This window comes from Electrona antarctica, assembly GCF_951216825.1.
Source record: "Electrona antarctica genome assembly, chromosome: 16".
Taxonomy (NCBI): Eukaryota; Metazoa; Chordata; class Actinopteri; order Myctophiformes; family Myctophidae; genus Electrona; species Electrona antarctica.
Genome location: NC_136797.1, coordinates 34448232 through 34473454, shown reverse-complemented (window position 1 = coordinate 34473454; position 25223 = coordinate 34448232). Strand labels below are relative to the sequence as shown.

General features: G+C 42.7%; 1 protein-coding gene across 7 annotated transcripts in view; it reads left to right on the top strand.

Moving 5' to 3' along the window:
• The window catches only part of opn4xa (opsin 4xa), a 131653-nt gene extending 107748 nt beyond the window's left edge, over nucleotides 1-23905 (top strand). For 4 of the 7 annotated variants that reach the window (XM_079524922.1, XM_079524919.1, XM_079524923.1 and 1 more), the window contains 11 exons: nucleotides 6679-6711; nucleotides 9158-9270; nucleotides 13372-13507; nucleotides 15370-15503; nucleotides 16682-16885; nucleotides 17606-17777; nucleotides 17980-18132; nucleotides 18998-19105; nucleotides 19616-19793; nucleotides 21349-21498; nucleotides 22124-23905. In XM_079524922.1, the coding sequence (XP_079381048.1) occupies nucleotides 13374-13507; nucleotides 15370-15503; nucleotides 16682-16885; nucleotides 17606-17777; nucleotides 17980-18132; nucleotides 18998-19105; nucleotides 19616-19793; nucleotides 21349-21498; nucleotides 22124-22540 (1650 nt within the window). In that variant the 5' untranslated portion in view covers nucleotides 6679-6711; nucleotides 9158-9270; nucleotides 13372-13373 and the 3' untranslated portion in view covers nucleotides 22541-23905. Of the gene's footprint in view, nucleotides 1-6678; nucleotides 6712-9157; nucleotides 9271-13371; nucleotides 13508-15369; nucleotides 15504-16681; nucleotides 16886-17605; nucleotides 17778-17979; nucleotides 18133-18997; nucleotides 19106-19615; nucleotides 19794-21348; nucleotides 21504-22123 lie in introns of all 7 variants that reach the window. The other 3 variants (XM_079524924.1, XM_079524925.1, XM_079524921.1) reach the window with 3 other exon arrangements.
• Nucleotides 23906-25223: the final 1318 nt, after the last annotated feature.

The following is a 25223-nucleotide window of genomic DNA, read 5'->3' as shown; positions in this document are numbered from 1 at the left end:
ACCCCATATAGGGATATACACGTGTGTCATCGTCATATGCGATTGGATAGCATTGTCATTATGACACACCTATAACTAAAAAGTATAAAAGGATTACAGTCAGAGACTTAAGGGGGCAGAATATCTTCTAATATCTTTGGCCTGAGTCAGTTGGATAGGACGGAATATCTGGCCAAGCAAATTATAGAGCTTTTCATTGGAGGTTTCCACATCCCGGTTAAGTTCGTATCGAACACCACTGTCGTGGGTCCTAACTAAATAACCAGCACTGGTTCGAGCTATTTTACATGGTCCTTCGAGCCGGATTAGGGCGTACGGCAGTAACAGGATGTCGGAGGCCTTAGAGGATGGTGGTGGGACGGATTCCCCAGGAGCCAGGAGGCTACAATACCAGGTGGTATAGCTTGTGGAGCAGGTGCGCTTCAACAATCATCATTTGGGCCCAGGGCCTACGGGCTCTGGACGTTGTCAACGCATGCTAGCCAAGGTGTCTGGCCTTACAACCCATATACCTTGGATAGCTTTTATTACCTTTGGCATGCTAGCCAAGGTGTCTGGCCTTACAACCCATATACCTTGGATAGCTTTTATTACCTTTGGCATGCTAGCCAGGGTGTCTGGCCTTACAACCCATATACCTTGGATAGCCTTTATTACCTTTGGCATGCTAGCCAAGGTGTCTGGCCTTACAACCCATATACCTTGGATAGCTTTTATTACCTTTGGCATGCTAGCCAAGGTGTCTGGCCTTACAACCCATATACCTTGGATATCTTTTAGAGATGCCGGGGACCCGAAGTGGTGGGACACACTTCGCCTTCGGAGCAGGTGGGCTCCGGAGGTTCTGGACATCAGTTGGTTAGATGCCAGGGATCCGAAGTGGTGGGACACACTTCGCCTTGGATCCGAAGTGGTGGGACACACTTCGCCTTCGGAGCAGGTGGGCTCCGGAGGTTCTGGACATCAGTTGGTTAGATGCCAGGGACCCGAAGTGGTGGGACACACTTCGCCTTCGGAGCAGGTGGGCTCCGGAGGTTCTGGACATCAGTTGGTTAGATGCCAGGGATCCGAAGTGGTGGGACACACTTCGCCTTCGGAGCAGGTGGGCTCCGGAGGTTCTGGGCATCAGTTGGTTGGATGCCAGGGACCCGACGTTGTGGGATTTCCATGTCCAGCAGAGATTGAAGGACCCGGCGTAGGACAGGAGAGTTCATCTTCAAAACGGCATGGGAATCGATTCTTGGGACAGCAGAGCAGACTCGGACATCAAGACTACGATGGATATACCACCGATGGCGGAATCTACCGAGGACGAAGAGGAGCAGGAAGATACAGCAGCCGACGAGGAGCAGGAAGATATACAGCAGCCGACGAGGGTCCCGCTCACCAGGAAGACACAGCATCCGACGAGGGTCCAGCTCACCAGGAAGACACAGCATCCGACGAGGGTCCAGCTCACCAGGAAGACACGGCATCCAACGAGGATCCAGCTCACCAGGAAGACACAGCATCCGACGAGGGTCCAGCTCACCAGGAAGACACAGCATCCAACGAGGATCCAGCTCACCAGGAAGACACAGCATCCGACGAGGGTCCAGCTCACCAGGAAGACACAGCATCCGTCGAGGGTCTCGGTCACCAGAAAGACAAAGCATCCGTCGAGGGTCTCGTTCACCAGCCAGACACAGCAACCGACGAGGATCTCTGTCACCAGCAAGACACCACAGCGGACGAAGATCTCCTTCACCAGCAAGACACAACAGCCGACGAGGATCTCCTTCACCAGCAAGACACAGCAGCCGACGAGGATCTCCTCCACCAGCAAGACACAGCAGCCGACGAGGATCTCCTCCACCAGCAAGACACAGCAGCCGACGAGGATCTCCTCCACCAGCAAGACACAGCAGCCGACGAAGATCTCCTTCACCGGTAACACACGGCAGCCGACGGGGTGGCCTGTGGAGTCAGATGCTCTTCTAGTGGGGTGGCCGGAAGGATCATCGACACTGTTCAAGCCTTCTTAATGTAATGCAGATTTCCACAGGAAACCTGGGGGTGGCGATATCATGAGAGCATTGTCTGAACAGCATGATGATGCAAGGGCATCGGAGCTATATCAACCCTCCCATAGATGTTGGAGCAGTCGGAGGACGGAAGCGGAACGCTCTGGTGGATATCATGAGAGCATTGTCTGGACAGCATGATGATGCAAGGGCATCGGAGCTATATCAACCTTCCCATAGATGTTGGAGCAGTCGGAGGACGGCAGAGGCTTTGTTCACCGATAGGATATCGAGATGAAAGTGCAAGCTGACAGACCAGAAGTCCAGGTTCATAGGGATCGAAGTAGTCCAGCAAGGAGGCTGGACGGTCACTCTTGCAGAAATGACCATGAGCATAACCGGAGACGAACAGTCATCATGCATGGTACGGTAGTAGCACCCCAAGGGCCAGGTACGCTCTTGATGCGGTGGCTCGAAGAGCCAGGTACGCCCTTGATGGGGTGGCCCAAGGGCCAGGTACGATCCTGATGCGGTGGCTCGAAGAGTCAGGTACGCCTTCGATGGGGTGGCCCAAGGGCCAGGTACGCTCTTGACGCGGTGGCTCGAAGAGCCAGGTACGCCTTCGATGGGGTGGCCCAAGGGCCAGGTACGCCTTCGATGGGGTGGCCCAAGGGCCAGGTACGCTTGCAATGGGCGAACTGTTCAAGCCTTCTTGATATTTTACATATTTCCATGGGAAATCTGGGGGTGGCTGTTACGAAGGCTCTCAAATGGATCTCCATATATGGGGATAAAAAGGCCGTCACTTGGATCTCCACATATGAGGATACTTTATAGCCCCATATGTGGAGATAATGGAAATATCCAATGCTGACATCAGATTAATAGGGGAACCCCATATAGGGATATACACGTGTGTCATCGTCATATGCGATTGGATAGCATTGTCATTATGACACACCTATAACTAAAAAGTATAAAAGGATTACAGTCAGAGACTTAAGGGGGCAGAATATCTTCTAATATCTTTGGCCTGAGTCAGTTGGATAGGACGGAATATCTGGCCAAGCAAATTATAGAGCTTTTCATTGGAGGTTTCCACATCCCGGTTAAGTTCGTATCGAACACCACTGTCGTGGGTCCTAACTAAATAACCAGCACTGGTTCGAGCTATTTTACAACATGATTTAGTCTTATTATTATTATTTTTTTCTCCCATTGCACAGTCTTGACGCAGGTGTACATTTTGTGGCATCTTTGGTCCCGGGGGGAGGGGTGGGTCGTGGGTGGGGTTGTTTGTTTTTGTGTTCCTTTCTTTTGCTGTTGTACGTGTTACTTGTTTTGTTTTCTTTATTCATTCTTGGTGTTAACATGTTTTATTGTGTACGGATGCTGGGGTTTCAGTGGTTTATCTGAAATCCATGTCTCGGAGGTCAATGGTAAGTTAGAACAAACAAGGCCTATGAGTCCAGATGGTATACTCAAAAACGAATTCCCAGAAAGCCTGCACACACACACACACACACACACACACACCAAATAATGTTTGTATTGTGTGTGTGTGTGTGTGTGTGTGTGTGTGTGTGTGTGTGTGTGTGTGTGTGTGTGTGTGTGTGTGTGTGAGCGTGAGCGTGTGTGTGAGCGTGTGTGTGTGTGTGTGAGCGTGCGTGTGTGTGCATGTGTGCGTGAATGTGGGTAATCCAGCTAGAATCCCCACGCATCTGTTGCTGACCTGGGGATCACGAAATGTGTTTTGCAAAAGTGTGACATATTTGAATATATGAACATACATGGTCTGCATTTCTATAGCGCATTTTAGTGCTTTACAATTTCACATTCACCAATTCACATACTGATGGTAGAGGTAACCATTCACATACTGATGATAGAGCTGCCAACACTCTCCTGGATCCTGCAGGAGGCCCCTGCATTGTAATTTCTGGGACTCTGGTGTGAGTACAGGAGTGGACCTGGTGACTGTGTGAGACGTAGGAGGGCCCCGGACAGGAGTCAACCCACAAAGCCTAGTCCTTCCATGCGCCAGAAGCGTAGAAGAGTAGTTCTGGAGTAGTTCCAATGGATTGTGTGGCCTTGGTCGCTACTGGGTAGCTACTGGGACGTAAGTCAGGACTTGATCACCCCGGCTGGGTCGCCTGAGTGAGGGGTATGATGTTTGAGAGACCCAAAACCCTGATGACCTTAAGTTGGGATACATCACTGAGGATATGTCCCAAGTGCATCCATGCAATGTTTTTTTGTTATAGGTCTTCTATTTATAGTGACTCATAGGAATAGACTATGTGACAACCAGGTAGTCAGGAGTGACAGCCGGAATGTAGACGGCACCCGGGTGAGCAGTATGGGTTAGCAAGTGGAGATGGTCAGGACCCATTGCGGCTTAGGAATCCACCACTCCTGAATGAAGTGTCTGGTGCTGGGACTCTGGTGCAATGCACAGGTCCTGGGCCTGGTGAAAGCAGGAGTGGACCTGGTGAGATGTAGGAGGGGCCCGGACAGGAGTCAACCCACAGGGCCTAGTCCTTCCATGCGCCAGAAGCGTACCTCCCAGCCCTGGCAGAGTAGTTCTGGAGTAGTTCCAACGGATTGTGTGGCCTTGGTCTTTCCCTAATGGGACTGATCGAGGGTAGCTACTGGGACGTAAGTCGGGACTTGATCACTCCGGCTGGGTCGCCTGAGTGAGGGGTATGATGTTCGAGAGACCCGAAACCCCGATGACCTTGGGGTACATCACTGAGGACACGTCCCAGGTGCATCCATGCAATGTTTTTTTTGTTATGATACAAAAGTGTCCCCCTTGTGAGCTTGCATGTACATCTGCTATTTTCAGAGTGCGACATCTGTGTTCAACTGAGAATAAACCACACGCCTATGGAAGGCAGTGTGTTGCGTAAAACTAAGTAAATACATGTCATTTTAACCCAATTACTGCATTGTCCAGTAGGCTATGGATTGGCCTGCAAATTGCAATACTTTGTCTTGTTCTAATGGAATGTGTTGTATTTGTCCTTTTCACACTTCACATGAACTGGACAGGGGTGTCGACAGCTCTGACAGTTATTGGATGAGGGATTGTTGTGGCAGGGCAGGCAGAAGTGGTCAATAAATAACAATCCCATGCCAAAGGTGGCTCCTGCCTGTCTCTTCCTTGTTTTCTCAGCCATTTGTGCAAGCTTCTTTACAGAAACACTTGCATTCTGAGTGTTCAGAAATAATATGTTGACGACAAATGGCACAAATTATACCTCAGGGTCTTTTCACATAGGCCTATGTCTCCTTTTTCCCAAACTGAGTTCTCTCTTCAAATGGATCCAAGAAGTGGGACGACAGAAAAGGGATTCCGTTATTTTTGTGTTCACATTGTCAGTTCACCTGAAAGAAAAATCTGTTGTTTTTGTAATATATACTGTATCGCTACAAAATGTTTTTGTAACACTTTATTGCAACATTGTACTGTATAATCAGTAATAGCTGATCCAACATATCCACAGTTGTGGAAAATCATCTATTTGTGTTCACACTGACAACCCGATGTTCAATATATACAGTACATCTACGACCTTCCAGAGACAACATCAAGGAAGTATAGGTACGCAGATGACCTGTCCATCATGCTACGACGACCGACCTGGAAGGCAATGGAAGATGGTCTCAACCAGGACATGGAGATCTTGGCTTTCTACCTCCTTAGGTGGCGCCTGCAGCTCAGCATACCACCTCAACAACAGAGAGGCTAAGAGGGAAATCAATGTGTTCGTTGACAGCAAGTGCCTTGAGTTCCAGCAACCCCCAAAATACCTTGGGGTGCGCTTGGACAGAACTCATCAGAACTCATCAGAACTCGTCATTCAACCAACACCTTGAAGACGTGAGGGCAAAGGTCACATCAAGGGTCTCACTTATTCGTCGCCTCGCTGGTACGACCTGGGGAGCTTCTGCCAACACATTGCGGATTTCCACCCAAGCCCTGGTCTTCTCTGAAGCTGAATATTGTGCCCCAGTCTAGTGTAGGAGCCCACATGTCAAAAAGCTAGACACAGTAATTAACAACTCTCTCCGAACCATAACTGGCTGCCTGAAACCCACTCCTGTGTCCTACCTGCCAGTCCTTGCAGGAATTGCCCCGGCCGGCCTTCCGACGAGAGGCTGCTACCATCAAGCTATCAAGGAAAGCCAAAATACACGACTGGCATATCCTGCACAACACGTGGAAATAGAGCCTCCAAACAGACTCAAGATGTTACGTTCCATCCCGGAGGACTTATCCATGCATGGCTGGCGGCATCTTGGAAGCAGGAGTGGGAGTCTGCTGGGCCCTCACTTATGCACCACTACATCTGTGAACCAGGTGATGGCGTTGAAGGAGAGGACCTACCTCACTGGCAATGGACCCTACTGAACCGCCTGCGCACTGGAGTCGGCTGCTTCAAATCAACAATGAAGAAGTGGGGCTTGACAGACTTTTGATGATGTTCGCTTCACGAGCCTCTGGCACTGTGTAGTTCACACACACGATCGAGATTGTGTCTAGTGAGTAGTGACTTAGCCATTTCTGTTCTGTCCTCCCACCCCAATTTCAAGTGTTGCATTGATTGCGCCCTCTCTCTCTCTCTCTCTCTCTCTCTCTCTCTCTCCCCCCCCCCCCCCCCCCCCGCAGGCTGCTCAGAAGCAGGCGAAAAACAGGAAAAAGGTAAGTTATGCTGCTTTGTCTTCGCCCAAATAGTAGCAATACAATAGCAGATCTATAAGCTCAAAACGCGTTGCTTCGCGTCGTGTTTTGAGCTTATAGATCTGCTACTTTTGATAGTTAATGTGACGCCATGTAGGATCAAGTAGGGCGTTAATTTACAAAAGGTTTCTGCCCGACAGCAACAATATAGAGGTTAACGCATTAAAATATGTGTAATTGTAGATTTCTGCATTGGCTTTTCAAAAATAGCCAATGCAGTAGTGTAAATCAGATTTGTAGTTGTAAAGTACGATTTGAAACATTATAATTACTCAAAATGAATCACAGTGCAGCATGTGAGTGTCAGTGCCCATACCCGAGGCGGGGTTGGCGAAAGGGCCCTTATGTGTGGAGTCTGCATGTTCTCCCCGTGTCTCCTAGGGTAGGTAACCTCACAAAAACATGCAGTAATCCTGGTCTCTAAACTACCTCCCCCTGGCCAGTTGGGGTGCCCGATGGAGGGGAAAGGAACTGGTCGGAATAACGTGTTCCTTCCACGCACTACGTCCGGCCGGGGAAATTCCCCCCTGTCAGGTGAAAAGAAGCAGCTCATGCATAGAAGGAAGCTTGAGGTCAATCCGCTGCCCCCCCAGGTTGGCAGAGGAAGTGTAGCGCCCAGGATTACATTAGATAATTGACACTGGGTGAAAAAAATGGGTTACAAAATTGTGGGATAAAATGTTAAGGAAAAAAAAGCATATTACATTATGTCTATCTAAGTGATGTATCTATGAGCATTCTAGGATTTATAGACCTTCTCAAGATCAGCCCATATATCTTAACAACCATAACATCTCCCAGAGTTGATGGAAAATCTCCTAGACTCTCAAGGACAGTTCAGGAATGAGTCACGACCTTATCAATGTGACTGTTTTATTGCACTTCATTGCCTTGGACTCCATGATAAAGTGGTGCTTTAGCAGGGATGTTTCCCAGCATTGCCATACATTTACCCTGTTTATTTTAGATTGGTATTTCTATGCCTGCGGTATACCCAATATCTCACTGGAAATGGTCAAATTGAAAGTCACCACACCATTGGAATACCACTTGAGTAAAAGTCTTAAATTAATTGTATAGACCTACTTTGCACCACCGATCCAACTGATATGGCCATATATGGTGATCCCTGATGTCATCAGTATGCAATTGCATGCCTGATTTGTTTGCGTCTGATGCGCCATGACGACACACATTGAGGTTAGACAACAAGACAACACACTCCATATTTGGGCGTAGCTGCACTGGGAACTCCTTATATGATTATTGATTATGGCTGAGGTGACATGAGGTCCGACTGGCTGCATGGACCTCCCTTAAGGCAATTTTAATATAAGATTTAAAATTAAATAATTTAATAATATGAAAAAGATGATCGGTCCTCGTGGGTCCATAAGGGTAACTAACTCCATTTCATATTGGCTTACCCGAGACAAGACGCGCAGCGATTATAATTCCAGTACACATGAACTTCATTTTCGGACTACCTATAGGACTACCCCAAAGTACCCCTAGGGGTAGTCAACTAGCACCCCAGAGGAAAGTGCCAATGCAGCTCCTGTTCAGTTGTGCGTGTGATGCTGTACAGTACATTGGGAGGCTTTTATGTGGCTGACTGCTCCTTTCACAGGATTCATCTCACACAAGGCTGAGCAGTGAAAAAGACTGATGTCGGTTTAAAAACAAAGTGCATAGTAGTTACTCTCCAGAAGTACCAGTTATCCAAGAAGTGGGAACAGCACCAGCTGACTTATATCACGGATCCTCTCACCTTGTAGTTAATTCAGCATCCGATGTTCCACATACTGATGCATTATCATTGAGGATATATAGGAAAGATATCAAATACAATAATTCTTTGAAGTGTACCACATTGTGCTTCTGTGGTTACTGTGCCAACTGTACAACATGTCCTCTGATAGGCTTTGTGGGCTATATCTTGTGCCACCCCTTAACCCTTATCCCTAAACTAATTTGCCATTTTTTACTATTTTAAAAAACATTTTAAAATAGTTCAAATAGCCGATCTGCAAGCTCACAATGTCTCGATGTAGATCGGCTAGTTGAACTATTTTAAAATGTTTTTCAAAATAGTAAAAAATGGCAAATACGTTTAGGGATAAGGGATAAGGGTGGCGCAAGATGGAGCCCTTGGTGTATCTGTTTGGTTTGATCAATGCACTGTATAAGCGCGCTGTGCTGTGGGTCACACAGGATGGGGGTGGGTCAATGTGCTACCACTCTTCGTCTCACTGTCCCTCGCTATCCTCCTCCTCCTCCGCCAGAGCAACACGCACTGATATACTGTAACAGCTGCCTCCTGTTGCTGCTGCTGTGAGAGAGACTCCATCTAACTGGTGTACTGTATAAGGAAGCTGCTGACAGACCTGTCCATTTACACCAACAGCACTCCTACAGTACATGTGTGCTACAGAGCAGAATTCTCTTTGGATCACTTCACCACGCCAAACAAATAGACGTGGTGGTCAGAGGAGGAAGGAGGACCCCAATCACTAGCAGGTATAGTGGTGTAACTTTTACAATACTAAATTAACTGAGAGTTTCTTGACTGGGCTATACTGTATTTCACAGAGAATATATACTGTGTATATATATATGTGTGTATACAGTATATGTATATAAAGCCCCAGAGACACTAGCATAAATGATTTGATATGTGTCTTATTTAGGAGCCATTTCATTAGAGTGTTTTACTTTTGTGTTTAACATTTAAGTACATATTGTATTATATTGCCCCTGGATGGGCACATCAGTATAGGGACCGAGCAGGACCCTATCTTAGAATGACCTTCAGGGATGATTTCCATGAAAATATCATATATCATATATCTGTCCGGAAGATTTTTTTTTAGGTTTTTGATAATTATTTTCATAAATCAATGCTATTGAACACCCATCTGTGTGTTCAAAAAAAATCACACTTGTGTGAAGTGAGGGGCACTCTTATCATTTGTTTTATGTGAAGTACTTTGGATTAATTTTTTTCGTGTGAAAGGTGCTATACAAATAAAGTTTATTAATATATTATTATACATTATCATACATCATCACATTCTGGCCAATCACAAGTGGCGTCCTCACTTTTCTGTCATTCCAGGCCAATCACAATTGACGTCTTCACTTTCTGCCCTCACTTTTTATTAGCCAATCAAATCATCGTTATTAGGTGATCAGGCAATCAGATCATCGCTATGATTCACACAAACACACAAAGCTGGGCATAGGAGGGGCTAAAAGAAGAAGAAGTAGGTTGGAAAGGGTTTATTGTCGGTATCAGCCGGTAACACACGGGAGTCTGTCCCCGTAACAATGCGCTAGCCTAGACCCCTGGCAGATGGAGTCTGTCCCCGTAACAATGCGCTAGCCTAGACCCCTGGCTGATGGAGTCTGTCCCCGTAACAATGCGCTAGACCCCTGGCTGATGGAGTCTGTCCCCGTAACAATGTGCTAGACCCCTGGGAGATGGATTGCTGAGGTGGAGCGCCACATCTACTGTACCATCAGCTCCCACTACTTCCCGCACGACTTGCCGCACCCAAGCCGTGCTACTCATACGATGAGTTAGCGGTGCCCGGGATCGAACCTATGAACTTGTGGTTCAAAGGCGAGCTCTACCAACTGAGCTACCTCCTAACTCCACTTGAGCTGGATGTTTTTTCATTTCCTAAAAATTGGAAATTTTGGAGTTAGGTGGTTTCTTCTAGACAGCAGAGATACACTACATAAAGAAAAAATGTCCCCTTTCTGCTTTCTCAATGTAGGATACACACACAGCGTATCATAAATATCACAGGACATTACTATAGGTCCAGACATTCATCTCTCTGTCAAATCATAATGTCCATGTTCAACACATCAGCCATCCTTTCATAAGAATGAACATAATTATACACATTTGATGCATCTGTACCAGTCATACAGATTAATAATATACACGTACAGTAACCATTTGCTGGAGATGGTTTCACACTATGATACCTCCCACAAGACTAGAGGAGTGCACAGTACAGGCAGTCCAGTTGATGTATATGCTTGAGTGCTCTGACTACCCTTAGTTTGTTCTTTGCTATGGGGGAATGTTTTGATGCTGGTAGGTGAATGAGAACAACAAGAACATGCTGACACCAGTGTCCTTCATTCAGTTTACGTCATTGTCATCACTGTCGGGCAGATACCATTTATGTCCAAAATTGTTACTTCTCAGGAAATGGGAAAATAATGTATTACAAATCAAACGTAGTTATTTAGTCACAATCTCTTTTGTTGTCTGTTTTTATTGGTTAAAGGTAGGGTAAGTGATATTTTTGGGTGAAAACACTCTAACACTCTTTCATCTTAACAGTTAAGATGAAAGCACTATATTCTGATATAGGCTAATCATCGCTAGAGTGTTCAGCTGTTGCTGTTGTTTACGACGTTGTGGCATTCATTTATTTAAAAAACAAACGAGAACAAACAAAACATTAAAAGGTGAAATGTGGAGAATATAACAGATTTCTCCCTGACAGCGACTATGTTCTCCTTTTCTTATTATGATGAATAGACAGCCATGGTCATGAGTAATTCAGTGCTAGTACATGTACATGTCCTCTAGATAATATACATAACTCATGCAAGCACACTGTAAAGCTAACATCATTTATATATCTTTGCATGATATAGAAATAATTTATCCACTGCTGTAGTGCCTTAAGTTCTATCATTGGAGGCGAGAACATACAGTATTAGTAGATGTCCATGTTGGATTAGGGTAATACAATTTTACAGAGGACAATTTAACATTGTTACTCCTCTTCGTCCCCTATGGGACATAAGGCTTCAATGAGCGCTCTCCATTGCATCCGATCCCTGGCAGCATGGTGCGCCTCTCCCCAGGACAGGTTCATCTGTTCCAGTTCCTGCGTCACAGTTCTGCGCCAGGTGGTTTTGGGCCTCCCAGGTTTTCTCTTTCCTGGTGGTGTCCATCTTAAGGCCACCTTTGTGATGTGATCCTGCTTCATTCTCAGCACATGTCCTAGGCTCCTAGCCATCTCAGGCGTCGATGTGTAATCTCCTTGGTGATGCTATGGCTCCCTGTTTGTTTATACAATTCATTAAGGTACCGTAATAACAGCAGATACAAAGAGCTTAAACAAAGTGACTTCAAACTTAATTTTTTCCTGAATTACAGCAATAAATCAACAGTCCTGTGTTTAAGTTACTATGATGGTAAGCAGAAGGCTCTTGTTTTGAAGAGGCGTCATTGTGTGCTGCCACCATATTGTCACTGTCGAGAAAAAACGTATCTCCAATATTTCTAAAATTAAATAATTATTTTTGTAAATGAATGCCCTAATTCATCGTACAAGAGTGTTCGCAATCTAGATCGTCTATTTTCACTATTTTCGAAGAATGTTGAAAGTGGAAGTGAAACTGATGAAGTGTGTCTGAGGGTTTTAATATGTAACCAACGGACATTATTAACAGGAGCTTGGTACTACAAGGTTATTTTATCCATTTTCGGAAAAGTTACCGTTTTGGACATACAAGGTTTCCACCCGACAGCAACAATATGTCACTCTTCTATTTAGCACAGGGATGCTGAGAGAAAGTGACTCCATATTGTATAAAAGGTCTGACGCTTGCGTGACTCCATGTGCACTCTTGATTTCATCATATTAACAAAAGAAATAAATCCTCTTATAATGACCACCTCATTTGAGTTACAGTCACACCCACTCTCCATACATCCATTTTCATTATCAGAAATGGCTAATGCGTAATCGCCTCTTTATTAAACATGTTTTGGTGATTAAGAGCATTTGTTGGGTATTTGTCACTGAGGAAAATAGTGCCTTTTGTTTACATGTACTTCTGTCACTACGTTTTACATTATATTCTTTACATATTGATATTGATATACTGTAGGCTACGCATAAAACCAGATGCCATGAACAAGCTTTTAGTTTCACTGGCATACTGCAATTCCCTGCATTGTACTTTGGAAACTCACAAAGCAGACCAATTCAATAGTATTGATAGGTTCTCCTTTTGGACCAAACATAATGACGGGTCCAGTTCACTTCACGTATCATAGTCTACTTGCGTGTATTTGATCAATACTGATCCAATTAGGGGTTGAGGCTATGAAAAAGATCACTAGTACAGAAGGTGATACATGTCTCATTAACAGGAACAGTTCTGCCTTCTAATCAATAATGTTTTGTTTTATGAAGCATATAGGTTGTGATCGTATGGGGTCATAGATATTATTTCTGGTGGACAACTTTGTATGTTATGACAAATGCAGGTTTCCTAAAAAATGGGTGGTTTGCCCCCTGGGTAATAATGGTGAAAACGGAAAAGGTGACAGTTAATGCTGAACTGATGATTATCTGATTCAAAACAATGAAATTATATTGCTTACTGTTTCAACATTCAAGTTGTCATGTCAACTCCAACTACTGGAGGTATTGTTACTCCAATTCAACTTGATTATTCCATTCTGCGCTAAGCAGGGTTTCTAAATGATCTAAAAAATAACCGATCTACAGAGTGTGTTATATAAATGTTCACCTATCATGAACTTGTTAACTATACTGACATCTTTCTGTGTCCCAGGCATGGACATGGACAGAGGATTCTACCGCAAAGTGGATGTTCACGACCATGCTCACTACATCGTTGCTTTCTTTGTCTTGGTGATCGGAGCTGTGGGGGTCACTGGGAATGCCCTGGTTATGTACGCCTTCTCATGGTAGGCCACATTCAGACTAAGCCTGATTTGTACTTCATCATATGACGGTGTCCGCACGACAAAAATAGCTGTCATGCACAAGGAAACCTTTTGCACCATTGGGTGCATGTGAACTTAAGTGCAAATATACACATATGAAAAAGAGAGGGAACCCGCACACTAATATGCTCCAAAAGATAAATGTATTGACTACGTTTCGAGCCAAGGCTCTTCATCTGGTCAAACTCAAGTTGTCAGTGATCCACCCACTTAAATAGACACCCACGGGTCACGTTACTCGTCAGTGGGTGGAACCAACACAACAGGTCATTAGATCAATTAATGAAATATCATTAAATACAGTGTTACACATTTCTCAAATCCACAACAGTGGAATAAGCAAAAAGGACAAATATACACATACACATCACATCATGCAACACCACATCATTTAGGACCGCAATTGAAATAAGCCCTTGGCTTTTTTGCGGTTTTATCCTTTTCGTCATCATCATCATTTTTCAACCGCGGTCGAGATCATGGATTTCACAATGCCACGCCAGACTTTCCGGTCCTTCATTGCCATCCCCAGTTCCTGCTTACTGATGCATGTGTCCCTACTAGCGATGACATTAGGGAACGACCGTTTTCTACCTCTGGTCTGCTTTGAGGCAGGATTCCAGAGAAGAAGGGAATATATAACCTCATTGTCAGCTCATTGCTCATTGTAGTTTATTATCAATAAAGAGGTCAAAGTCAAGATCAAAATCTACAAGCTCGCAAGACGTCGTGTTGTGAGCTTGTAGATTGACTTTTTTTTTTTTTTTTGCTTTTTTAATGAAGCTATCTTGTATCTTGGTAATACTGTATATTACAGATCTTTGGTTGTAGTGAGAGGTGAGATAGAAGCTTGTGCAGTCAGTTAGTATTGATTTCTTTTGAATAAAATGTAATTTAGTTTTAGTCATATAAGGATCAGTATATTTAGTCTCAGTTTTAGTCATCATAGCTACGCTTTATTTATTTTTTAGTATTATTTAGTTTGTCAGTGAAAGAAGGTAGTCGATGAACATTTTTTGTCATAGTTTCAGTCAGTCAGTCAGTCAGTCAGTCAGTCAGAATGCCAGTTCTACTCAGTCTAGCAGTGAGAAGGACTTTCTCCTATGGGCCTGGGTCTGACATGCTTTTTGCATTAAGGTTCGACCTCACATGAGGCGCAATGTTATGTATAGCTATATCACCCACCCCACCATCAGTGTGGTGCGCTTCTGCAACAAGATCTCAACTGAACACATGTGCGCGCGCGCACACACACACACACACACACACACACACACACACACACACACACACGTGAAAAGTGGTTCCAGTTGATTTGCACAGTGGCTCAGCAAGACACAGACACTATTTGTAAATAAAACGTCTGGGTTTCCGAGGCTACGGTGAGACAAGTGATGGACCAAATGCAGAACCAAAAGCAGGCAGGCAGGCAGGCAGATAAAGTTGAAGGGTGATTTATTCACAACTGGACAGGACATACAAGGGCAGGACACTGTGACAACAAACTATAATCTGACAAGGGAACACTGAACACTGGGAGGTAAAAATAGACACAAAGACTAACTAGACACAGGTGCAACATAACTACAATCAACACATGATTGGCTGACACTAAACAGGTAACAGGACACAGGTGAATTACAATGCAGACTGGTGAGACAAGGCAGGTATCAACAAATGGAGCAGACAGGAAACACTAGGAACACAACTACACAATAAGAGTACACAGATTAAATATAGATCTGCAAAAATATTTAAACTAATGTAAAATCTTTACATTACAACATGAAATGTGCCTAACATCTTTGTGTCCTGTGTTTCAGTAACAAGAAGCTTCGCACAGCACCCAACTATTTCATCATGAACCTGGCTGTCAGTGACTTCCTCATGGCTGTCACACAGTCACCAATCTTCTTTGTCAACTCACTTTACAAGGAGTGGATTTTTGGGGAAATGGGTACATACCATTAGCATGCATTTTCATTTTATCTTTAGACATTGTAAGAAAGCTTTCCCCTTATAATAAATTAGTCATATGAAATTGTATAATACATTACTATGTACACGTAATGCACAATATTTCATGATGTGAACGATATAAATGTTTTATTTTACACAGCATTTGTAGTGTCAGTAGCCTGCATGCATGAATGAAATATGACACGAGAGATTATATAATCAGATTCTGTGTCTGTCTACGGAATAAATAACTCTCAGTTATGTCCAATAATACACATTTAACTCTAACTCATTTAAGCATTTCATAGTGTGCAAGTGTCCAAAATAGCTGATCTACAAGCTCAGAATCCTGATGCATTGTGAGCTTGTACTGTAGATCTGCTATTTTTGCTATTTGCCATATGTACAATAAAGTGTATCATCGCTGTTGTGCAGAAACCTTGTAACCTTGTAAACCATCCCGGTTGCGTGAATTCACATTTTCATGTGTCCTCGCATGTTCAAAACTGTTACTTTTCAGGAAATTAAAAAGTTAAAACTCCATTATAGTAATTATTACTATAATATAGTGAGTTGTATTTAGTTCTTTCTTTTAATACTTCCAGTTTCAGATGTTACAGGTGTTTATCCTGTATTCGCTCCTCCTCCTGAGTTCTCTCTGCCATAAAATGGGGAAAATGTATTTTCTTTACTAAATAGCTGGAGAGTTGGGTAGACCCCTGTTATTGAACACAGACTTTATAGCAATGATTAGTATGAGAATACATAGATATTTAACACTGATTTCAACCAAAACATATCCCTTACAGCACCTCAAGGTTTCTGCTTGACAGTAGGGCGAAAGTGTTTAACCCATTTTGGACGAGGCCGATTCTAAAAACGCCTAGTTTTCAGCATGAAAAAAATGAATTTTTGAGTAGGCTACTGTACATACTGTACAGAACCCCAAAAGGGGTTCCCGTCCAGAAGGGTTAACACAAAAAGGGGTTCATGTCCAGAAGGGTTAAAACACCAAAAGGGGTTCCTGCCCAGAATGCTATTGCTAACATCATGGACATGGTAAACATTAAGGCAATATTCTCAACATTCTCTCCACTGAGATGAGGAACATTGTTACAAGGACCTGGCATCACACCCATGCAGGTTATGATGTTTTGCTCTCCTCTTTGTTATCAGGATGCAAGACGTACGCCTTCTGTGGAGCTTTGTTTGGAATCACGTCCATGATCAACTTGCTGGCGATCTCTATAGACCGCTACATTGTCATTACCATGCCCCTGCAGGCCATCCAGTGGACATCCAAGAAACGCACTTCCATCGTCATCCTCCTGGTCTGGCTGTATTCGCTAGCCTGGAGCCTGGCACCTCTTCTGGGCTGGAGTGAGTGACCCTGCTTCCTTCTGCTACAGCGCGGTGGTTACAAACTCTTTACCAGACCCAAAGGGGAAATTTGATGTCTCCAGGGACCCATTACAAATAGTGCATTTCTTTTGTTTTACGTTTATGGAATTCCTTTGTTTTGATACATTTCTTATCATTTCTTAATTAATATTACTTTGTCATAGTAGCGTGAAGAGTAAAAGGATTGAAAATAGCCAATCTACAAGCTCTCAACTCATTGCAGTGTGTTGTGAGCTTTAACATTTTTTATATAATTATTATTTATTTATTTTCATTTCTTGGAATGAACAATTTTGGACATACAGGGTTTTGTTTTATTTTATTTAACCTTTATTTAACCAGTAAAAACACATTGAGACGGAGTCTCTTTTACAAGTGTGAACTGGCCAAGAGGCAGAAAGAAAATTATACTTCAATGTACATAGTACATTTCACAACAGCCAAATAGTACATCCATGACATACCTCAAGAAATCTATACAAAGTATACAACAAATCTCCAACAATTGTACACTAACAATGACCGGGCACAAGAAATTGTGCACACAGTAAATACACAATGTACATTTTAAAACAGGAAAAATAAATATAAGGGCCTATGCAAAGGCTAGTACCCAACAGCAACGATATTTCACATTCTCACCATAACATTTCTTCATGTTTTTGCACGTGCTCTCTCTCTCTCTCTCTGTCTCTCTAGGTTCTTATATCCCAGAAGGCCTCATGACCTCATGTACATGGGACTATGTGACGTCCACTCCAGCCAATAAGAGCTACACCTTGATGCTGTGTTGCTTTGTATTCTTCATTCCTTTGGGCATTATCTCCTACTGCTACCTGCACATGTTCCTGGCTATTCGCCGTGCTGCCAGGTATAAACATACTGTACAAACAAACGCAGCACAAATTTCGTAAAAATATTTCGTAAAAATGTATATTCAATTTAATCAATTTTAGTTCATTAGGCTACTTAGTTTAACCACATTTACCCTAGCATCAACGTTGTATGACAGTATAAATTGACTCGTGAGTATTGTGATGTTTAACCTATGTTCATCCTCTCCATGTGATCAGAGATGTGGACAAGATGGGGAGTTCAACCATGATTCAGCAGCAGTCAAGCATCAAGACTGAGTGGAAGCTTGCCAAGATTGCCTTTGTGGTCATCATAGTGTTTGTGCTCTCCTGGTCGCCTTACGCATGCGTCACTCTCATCGCCTGGGCAGGGTAAATATGCATTAAGTGGAGAAGGAAATGGTGATGAGCTAGAGATGGTGTCCTAGAGAAGTGGATGGGATATCCAAGTTGTTTTCAGTTACCCATCAAATCATTCCTGACAGACTTTCTTTGAGTTTTCTTGTAATACCGTGTGTGGTTCAAATTATAGTATGGTGCTACTGTAGCCTCACAGTGGGCCAATCTGCTGTGAGAATCAACTCTGAGTGGATTTTATAATACAGTTCATCACAGACAAAACACGATTTTCAGTATGTAGGCAAAGCCTTTGTTTCTCAAACAAAATAAAGGACTACACACTGTTATTTGCAAATGATCATATCAGATTTGTGTATTCAGACATCGTCAACCTATCTGCATTGGTTGCTTTGGTAAGAACACAATGAGGCCTAAGTAATGCTTCTATCGTACAAACAAAGTATGAATCAGGTTTCACCGTTTCAGTGTCCGAGTCCAGACTGAGACACATCTTTAGAGTGTAGATTTGAATGGCATTGGCATTTCAAAGCTTTTTTGTCGTTCAAATCTGTTTCCATGTGTGGTTTCTTGCTGCTCAGACTTGATAAAAACAAAATCGGATTCCAATCTGGAAAGGTTTTTGGGCTGCCAGTCTGTATCTCCAGATTTGACAAATAGGGGTCCTGGTGGCCATTGATGAAGGCAGAATAATGCATTTTCATGGCTGATCACATGTACAGTATTGTGCTGTACTGTATTGCTACAAACTGCTAATACTTGACCGCATTCATCCTGGCATCACAACTTCTGGGAACTTTTCAAACATGTTAAATTTTTAACATTAAAAAAACCATTTTCCAATCAGTACAGTACAGATTTCCTGTGTTCAATCTTTCAGATATGGCAGCATCCTCACTCCTTACTCCAAAGCCGTACCCGCTGTTATAGCCAAAGCGTCAGCCATCTACAACCCTTTCATCTATGCCATCATTCACTCCAAATACAGGTGAGTGTGGTTGTGCCACAACCTATAATTGATCTACAGCAGGGGTTCTCAACCCGTGGGTCGCGACCCCTCGGGGGGTCGCCAAATTATTTTAGGGGGTCCCCAAATTATTTTCAAAAAAAAAAAAAAAAGATTTTTTTTTTTTTTTTTTTTTCACGATTTTTCAAAAATAGCAGACCTACAAGCTCGTAGCGCGGTGGCGCGCTATGAGCTTGTAGATCTGCTATTTTTAAATAGCTAAATTATAACAATGCTTAAAACACCAAAAGGGGTTCCCGCCCAAAATGGTTTAAGGTTATTGTAGCAGTCAATTTATATTGGGGGTCGGGAGGGGGCGGGGCGGGGGTCCCGAGACGTTGCCAAAGAATTTCCGGGGGTCCCCGTCCAAAAACGTTGAGAACCCCTGATCTACAGTATAGGCCCATGATGATTCATGGCGGCATGCTGTTCACTTGAGGAGAACATGACATTTTTTCTGAATGACATAACACTGTAAAATAAATTCAACAGGGATACCCTAGCACAGAGGGTCCCTTGTCTCCACTTCCTAGCCCAGCCTCCCAGGAAGTATTGCATGTCAGTGTCCAACAGTGAGTCCTCCTTCAGGGACTGCTCATTGCTGAGTAGACAGTCATCTGGATCTAAGATCAAATTCCACCGAGTTTCCTCCATGTATGCTGCAGATACGGTGAGTTCAGCATCCTCGTTAAGGTTATTATTGAAAAGGTAAGGTAAGGCCTGGGGAAAACGAGCACACCACAGACATGGAACAGAATCAACAGTATATGCATGTTAATCAAGGAACACTATCGTTGAAAATTTATATTTCTCATCAAAATATATTAAAGTACAACAATATGGCAATTCGAAGTACTCTTCTTTAATATTCATAAAAAAACCCTATAAAATAATCGGTGATAAATGTGAATATTGTTAAAAATATATATTCCTAAAAAAATGGAGCTGAACTCCTTTGGTCCAGTGAAGGCACGGTCCAGCAATAAACAAGCAAAGATTTGAGTTAAAAACGTTTTCTCTGAAAGAATATATATTCAAAAATGTGCGACACATTTTTTCAAAAGCAGCTGGTAATAATATGACTATGTCGTCATTTCTTGTTAGTTATAGAGGGCAGTTATATGTATTAAGGCATATGAGGCTTATTAGTCAGGGATCCTTGCAAACAGTTGCAGACACAAGAGGTTTACATCAAAGTTGGGCAGGGTCCAACAGTGTTTAGCTGCATTGCAAGTCACCTGGATGTTGATGGAACGGGTTCCCCTATTGTTCACATACAGTGCATCAGAGCGTTGCACGTGCTTGCAATGAATTGAACCCAGGGAACTGCAATTTCACATGGGAAATGTCATGAAAAGTGGTATGTCGTTCTAAGCTTGATGTAACTGCATGTAAGGCTATGCCTCCAGTAACTCAGGGGATGCACTTGCAAAGAAATGCATCACAGAAAACTTGAAAGCAATGGGTGGTGCATAGGGACAGCTGGTCCAAATCATCTGACATGGTAATACAGATGTCTGTTAAAGGCATCCCTGTAATAAACCTTATATGCCTTAATACATAATCATTACACTCTATATCTAAAATTAAAAACTAAAAACACCTTGCATATTTATTGTTTTGATGCTTAGAAAGTATTAAGTTGTTTTTATTAGCACATGCATTCAATACATTACATAGGGCTGGACCAGACATGGACAAATTACATCATTGTGACAGGCATTGTCCCCCTTGACAAAACAAAAATATTAACTATTTTTTTTAAAGATTTATTTAATGATAATACAGACATCATCATTTACAACAATGAATTACAGAATCAAGATTTTTTTTAAACAAGACAAACTCAAAAAAGAAGACAAAAAACAGCAAAATCAAACCCCCCCCCCACCCACCCCCCACCCCAACCCCAGAAAGGTAAACACAGCTCTCATTACTCTGTATTGTACACAACACCACTTGGCAACATCAACTCGGATAAATAAATAAAAACAACAATATAAATAAAAAATATTAACTATTTCTAAAATAAATAAACCAAAACATATTTAAGGTGTTTTTAGTTTTTAATTGTACTTATAGAGGGCAATTATATCAATATGTATTAAGGCATTTGAGTCTTATTAGCCAGGGATCCTTTAGAAAAAAGCCTTTTATAGAAATTATACCACAGTTTGACAAATAACTTGTACATTAGTTTAGTTTGGCATTCATGTCCTCTACAGCAGGTGTGGAGTGATGTAGAGCTAGACCCCATACGACAGCATAGAAAGACTTTCAGATCTGGACAGTCCTTGGGAGGACTTCTGATGAAGAAGGAGCACAGGTCTTCAGTTCAGTGGATCAGGACAAAGAGCAGCCAAAGCCAGGATCAGGTAAGGTACGTAGGTCATCAGGATGTACTGTATTATATAGTGTATTATATATAGTATATATAGTATATATATATATATATATATATATATATATAGTATATATATATTATATATAGTGTATTATAAGTGTATTATAAGTGTATTATAAGGGTTTTCCCTTTTTCTACTAGCATAGTTTTCCGAAGAAAAAATGTCAGCAGTGAATTCCATCTCCATATGGGAAAAGTGGGTTTACCTCCACCTTGTGAAGGAGATGGTGCCGGGGCATTCCACAATGTGTTGTGGATGAAACGCATTGTAAGCTTTTGATTTGCCTATTTTTTGTCGTGCAACACCGTTGCGTATGACGGGGCATAAATTAAGCATCGCTAGGGTGCTAGAATAATGTGCCATAAAAAGCAAGGGAGGTACTTAGGTGTCCCAGCAGATCTGTGAACGGCTCAGAGAGGGAATCCAGTCTTAGGACTCCATTTTGACATCATGCTTTAGAAAATAGGGGGATGGCGGTGTGTGTTCATATTGGTCAGTTTATATGTCTCAATGAATCCTTCACTCAGAATGTACTATTATTAAAACGAAAAACTTTTTTGCTTTCTTGATTTTACTGCATTGTTTTCCTTCTCAGTTTGCCACCACAGACCGAGGGTCAATGAGCAGGTGTGACCACAACCGGGTGTCTGACTCCGTCAATGAGGCCACCATGTCACTCCTTCCTGTCAGAGAGGAGGGACGGAGAACGGAAGAGATAACGGAAGAGTACGTAGCGAAGGAGGGGGAATGTTGTCAGCTGACAGAACCCCCGCCAACACGGAAGGAGAGGAGGGAAGAGGGACATGGGAAGGTCATGCAGGGCCGCTCGGAGTCAGGGTCTCTGGACGATGCAGGATGCGAGGACGTGTCTGAGAGCAGTCTCCTGGAGGACGCCTTATACCACGGGGAAAAACAAAGCCTGCAGAGCCAACAGAGGGACCTGCTACTGGGCCTACAGAGCTTGAATTGCTCTCCTGAACTGCTGGAGTCTGTAGAAAGATTCCTCTCCTGAAACATCAGGAAGCTAATGTGTATGTGCAGTACAGCACAGTATGTGAATGAATGGTTAGATTGAAAATCAGCTGTTATTCTTACTTTTCATAGAACCAGGAATCTGGCATGCCTGGCATGTACCACAATCAAATGCAAAACAAGTGTTTACAGTTGTTTAATGTGTGCAAAACTATGATTGGTGTGAATATCATCATCCTGCACACTGCTTATGTTCAACTGACTCAGTTTAATCAGTAGTAATTGTCCTTTGACCACTCTCAACCTGGCATCTCTAGGCCTATTGTGGGCATGTCATCATTATAAGTGAAAATGTTTCAAAAACGTTTCCATGTTTTCAAAAGCTCGCAATGTGTCAATGCTATGCTATGTTAAGTGCTATGTTGCTGCACAACACAAGTATACAATTGGGCGGAAGTGGTATAAATTGCAATCCATAACATCAACATACTGTAACTAGCACTTTGCCAATGGAAGAGATGCCAAGGCATTCCTGCTTGGTCTGGGAAGATTTTGCACTATGAGCTTCAGGCAGTAGTAGTCGACCAGTACTGTAGGTGCTTTGCCTACCTGACACTAGGGTCTAGATTTCTCCATGGAAGAGTAGGGAGACCAGCTCCAACCACTACAGATGTGCTGTAAATTATATTATATTTCTATACTATACAAATTGGTAATGGTTTACATTTTAACATTTTATTCATAAAAATAAGATTACAGTTTTAAGAAACTTAAACCATAGTTAATTACATTGATTACCACCAAGGTGGCGTTTCAAGCGTCTTAGTTCTTCCTCAGCCTATATCACCACCTTGGTGGTGATATAGATATCCATTAAATGAACTATGGGAGCATGAACCAATGTGCTGACTCTATTTTTCTATTTTAATATGTACAGCACCTGGGATGTGCGTGCTATGTAAGGGTTTTGCATACTGACCATCAAGGCCAGTGCAGAATAGGTAAATGTCTCGATGTTATCAGTAATCAGTAATTTACAGTGTTCTTTTTTTAAATATATTTTTGGGGTCTTTTTCTGCCTTTATTGGATAGTGCGAAGTGCACAGACAGGAAATGGGGGGAGAGAGATGGGGAGTGACACGCAGCAAAGGTCACCGGGAACGGGAGTCGAATCCAAGTCGATTAGCAGCCTAGGTGCCCGGACCGCTTGGCCCGGCCAAAGCCATAATTTACAGTATTCTAAGGTTGGCTTTAAGTACACGTTAACCTTTCATGTGATCATTGAGGAAAATCTATTTAATGTCGCTGTCTGAGACCAAACATCTCACATTGTCTTTGTTCTATGTATACAAATGTATTGGGGAAAGTACTTTTTAAAGCCATGTTATGAATGTCATTAAGAAGCAACTTGAACAAACTATCAACTGACCGTTTCATTGATTTACATTTTGATCCTTATTCCCCTATTAATCCAATGGATGTGTGTACTGTCTGTAAGACTCTGCAGGAGAGGTAAGATTTACGTTTTTGAACGACATTATAATACCTTAAAAAGCCCTCTTCTCTTCATCATACTAAAACGAAAATGACACAATCACACGCTACACCTGTTAGTAAAGTGCAAGTATTATGACACCACTACCAACAGCTTTCTTCCTTCCAAACCCTCAAGTTCCACTTTGAACTCTCCTTTTGAACTTGTGCTTTTGATTTCAGAATGTCTTGCACTGTTTGGTTTATCCTGTTATGTAATGGTGCTCTAACTGTGTACATGCATAAGCATTGCTTCCATAAATGAGAACTACTACACTTCAGTGGCTCCAAGGCCTTCTGGCTTGTCTTATGACATTAGACTGCTGTGTTCCCATCAGCTTAGTATAGTCATCCATTAAAGTGGCACACACACAGGCAGCTAAAGGCAAGCAAAGTCAAGCTGTGTCATACAGCAGAATGCAAAGCCGCATCTTACTTTAATAACTACATAACATGAACCCTAGTGCGCCTATTCTAGACATGTAAGAAACATTCTGTGAAAATAGTCTCTAACATCAACACGCTCACTATTTACAGTATCTCAGTGTGACTCAGTGTGCATCTCTTTGTGAGCTGTAGATCTACAGTAGAGGTAATGTGGGACTCTTTGATAACCCCTAGTTCAAGCATATTCTTTACCTCTTCTAAACCTAACCTCTGAGATACAATATGGTCGTTGTCTGATTACCACCCCAGGTTTAGTGTCAATGTCGTGAGCCACGACATTGGTTCTATCCTTTTGAGAAGATGTCCCGTCCCGCTGGGGGCAGGGCAGTCCGTCCTCTAGATATATTATAACTCCATCTCCATAGTTCCAGGGAGCTCTGCAGTTGCTGCTGTCCGACCATTAGTTGGTCTCAGCTCCATGCTTCTATTCTCAAACACTTCATAATAGAGCACCCTATTTAAATGCTCATTTGCTGTTGCTTACTGCTGCCTGTGCTGCTGCCTCTGGAGATGTAATGTGCCTTCTCAGTACCTAAAAGCAGATCAAATTATTTGCTAAACAAAATAATTTAATTAATACAATTATTTGATCCATTCATGAGTCCAACTATTATTATTATAGTGTTAAGTCTATATAAGGATAACAATCATAGTGTTTGTTCAGTAACAGTGACCTCCCCATCTCTCCAGCGCTTTATATAATACATTTTCAGAGAGACCAAAGTCATACAGGAAGTATGTAC